Source organism: Crocuta crocuta, unplaced genomic scaffold (assembly GCF_008692635.1).
Source record: "Crocuta crocuta isolate KB4526 unplaced genomic scaffold, BGI_CrCroc_1.0 scaffold296, whole genome shotgun sequence".
NCBI classification, from domain to species: Eukaryota; Metazoa; Chordata; class Mammalia; order Carnivora; family Hyaenidae; genus Crocuta; species Crocuta crocuta.
The window spans coordinates 1,160,948-1,163,734 of NW_027530504.1; the positions used below are offsets into that span (position 1 = coordinate 1,160,948).

General features: G+C 59.0%; 1 protein-coding gene across 1 annotated transcript in view; it reads left to right on the forward strand.

Moving 5' to 3' along the window:
• RUVBL1 (RuvB like AAA ATPase 1) overlaps nt 1-2,787 on the forward strand; it is a 38,777-nt gene that overhangs the window by 21,533 nt on the left and 14,457 nt on the right. Inside the window, exons 6-7 of the mRNA XM_077766859.1 lie at nt 718-867; nt 2,468-2,531. Of these exons, the coding sequence (XP_077622985.1) occupies nt 718-867; nt 2,468-2,531 (214 nt within the window). The remainder of the gene's footprint in view (nt 1-717; nt 868-2,467; nt 2,532-2,787) is intronic.

Consider the following 2,787-nt stretch of genomic DNA (forward strand, 5'->3'; position numbering starts at 1 on the left):
GGAGGGTTTTATTGGGGGTGCGGGGGGTGGGGGGGGCCTGGCACCTGGGGCGATGCTCACAGAAGGTCAGCAGTTGCCCCGTGAGGTTTAATACAGTTTGCTTTCCCTTTATCATCCTTCTTTAACCGTCTCATGATTAGAACAGACAGTCTGTTCGAAAAATACTAAAACCTGTTGAGAGGGGGAGCCCGGGGTGAGAAAGCAAAACAACTGGAGTCATTTTCAAATTGAAATGTGCAGTGTATTTAATCTTCCTTTTATCTCTTTGGTATTTTCTTCCCAAGATATATGCATGTGGAAAGGGATGCTGCATTAGTTGGCATTCTTTTTATATCTGATTTTCAGTGTCCTGTACAGTGTTCCTCACTGTTTAATGGATGAGCATAATACTTCATATCGTACGATAAATCACCCACCTACAAAAGAGTCTGAACAGCTCCCTCCGTCTCCAGTTAATCTACTGGATTTGCCCTTTATCAGGAATTGCATACAGTTAAAGAGGGGGGGAAAGAGTCTTGGAGAAAGTATCAGGTGTTTCTCGGCTGGGTTTTTGGAGCCCAGTGATGAGCAGATAGCTCCCTTCCCCTGGCAGCGGGGGGTGGGGCACGTGTGGAGTTTGTGGAGGCGGCGGGAGCAGAGACTCCTGTCTCCCTGGGCGCCCTGCCCCCCGGGCCTTGGCGGCGAAACTCACCAGCACTGGGGCCCCTCTCCTTGCAGAGGCAGGGCAGGTGCGATACCTACGCCACAGAATTCGACCTCGAGGCCGAGGAGTATGTCCCCTTGCCAAAGGGGGACGTGCACAAGAAGAAGGAGATCATCCAGGACGTCACCTTGCATGACTTGGATGTGGCCAACGCGCGGCCCCAGGTACTGCCCGTGCTGGCGCGACAGCGCTCAGGCCAGGGCTGCGAGCCCTTTTGTGTGTGCCCGAAGCTCTGGGAACGTGCCGCGTCAGGGTCTCCTTTGAGCAGCCAGTCCCTTTCTGTCTGTAATGTTCAGCAATTAACATCAACACGAGCTACGAGGGACTCCTTTGTTCCCATCCAGATGCCCTAGTCACAGATGATTTCCTGCACATTGTTTCTTATCCCAGCCAAGCCTCTGGCCCTGAGCTACCAGCTTCTTCTGTGGCTTCTCTCCAGCATCGGGCTCCCGCCTGGGACCCCGCGTATGAATGGAGGAGGGCAGGAGGTTTCTCGGAGACCTTTGCGGGATTTCAGAAAGCCCGGCAAAGCCCTGTCTGCCCCCGCCCCGCTTGGCAAAATCTTCAGTGTTTCCCTGCTTTGAGCGGGAGTCGCGTCTGCTCCTCACGCTGACGAGACGGGTACTTTGCCTGACTTGATGACGTCTCTGAGAAGTGTGAGTTGACCTCCCCAGCTCTGCCCTGCTCGTAGCCTTTCAGTCTGATTTCCTCTTGACCCTGAGAGCGTCCACCTCCTCACCAGCAGGGGATAGACTTTCTTCCCCGAAGTTTGACCCTTGGGTGTTTTGGCCCTTGGAGCCTTGGCCAAGGGGGTGCTTAGGAATCGTCCTGGGCCTGCAGGACCCGCAGTGCTGCCCCCAAACCAGCCTTCTGGGAGCGTTTGCCTGAGTTAGAGCGTCTGGCCAAGAGGTGGGAGTCCGGGATCGTGTCACCCCGACAGCAGTGAGCTCAGCCACTTAGTCAGTTGGTGTCCCCGGGTTTTCCGGGATGTAGGGCTCTGGCTTTGAGTTCCCTCCTCCGTGAAGACGGCATTGTAGTTCTTACCCTGCAGGATCAAGTGCCTGGGTTCTCAGGAAACATTTGCTACGTTTTACAGCTGAACATTTAGCGAGCACCTGTCACATTTAGCGAGCACCTGTCACAGGGCGTGGTGACAGCGGGATCATGAAATGTCGAGCAGGTGACAAAACGGCACCTCTGGCTGATGGCACTGGGAGGGGCGGCGGGACGGCCAGCCCTTCTGCAGGGTCGGCCCCCGAGGTCGGAGGTCGAGCAGCTCCAGGCCAGCTCTGGGACTGTGGTCGAGTCCGGTGAAGAGGCCTGGGAACGTAGATGGGCGAGTCCCAGCGCTTCCTTCCACGGTCGCCTGTCCCCCAGGGAGCCAGAGCCTTGGCAGAGGGCAGGGCCGCTTGGCCTGAACGCTTCCCGGAAAGGAGGCGGCGCTGCGCAGCGGGTGGCACAGAGTGTGCAAAAGCCCTGAAAGGGCGAGGGTGTTCAGAGGAGGGCACGGCCTGTGCGGCTGGTCAGGAAATGGCAGGCACTTCCTGTGAAGGCCTTCCGCTCCTTCTTGCAGGCCGAGGGGGACCCCTGAGACTTCCTCTGTGCTTAGAAGCCCCTCACGCTTTCTGGTGGGGGTGTCTGGGCCCTCCACACCTGGGGGCCCCGTGTCCAGTTGACCGTGGGAACCGGCGTGGTGGGGGCGGCAGTGAGACATTCCGGGGGCCTTGGGCAGCGGGACAGACTCACGAACCTTCCGTTACGCAGGGCGGACAAGACATCCTGTCTATGATGGGCCAGCTAATGAAGCCGAAGAAGACCGAGATCACAGGTGAGAGAACCGGTGGCCCGGGAGCACGCGCCCGACGGCAGGGCCGGGGAGCGGACGTGCCGCGCGACACTCTGTGAGCGCACGCAGGCCCGAGGATGGCCTTGGCCGGGTCCTTCCCGCCTCCTCACCCAGAGCCGGCCGCTGTCCCCGCAGCCCGTGGCCGCTGTGGCAGCTGTAGATGAGGCGCCCTGTGTGCCGTCTGGCCCCGAGCGCTAGCGCGGCCTCCTGGAGGCAGGCAGTGTCTTCCCACTCCTGT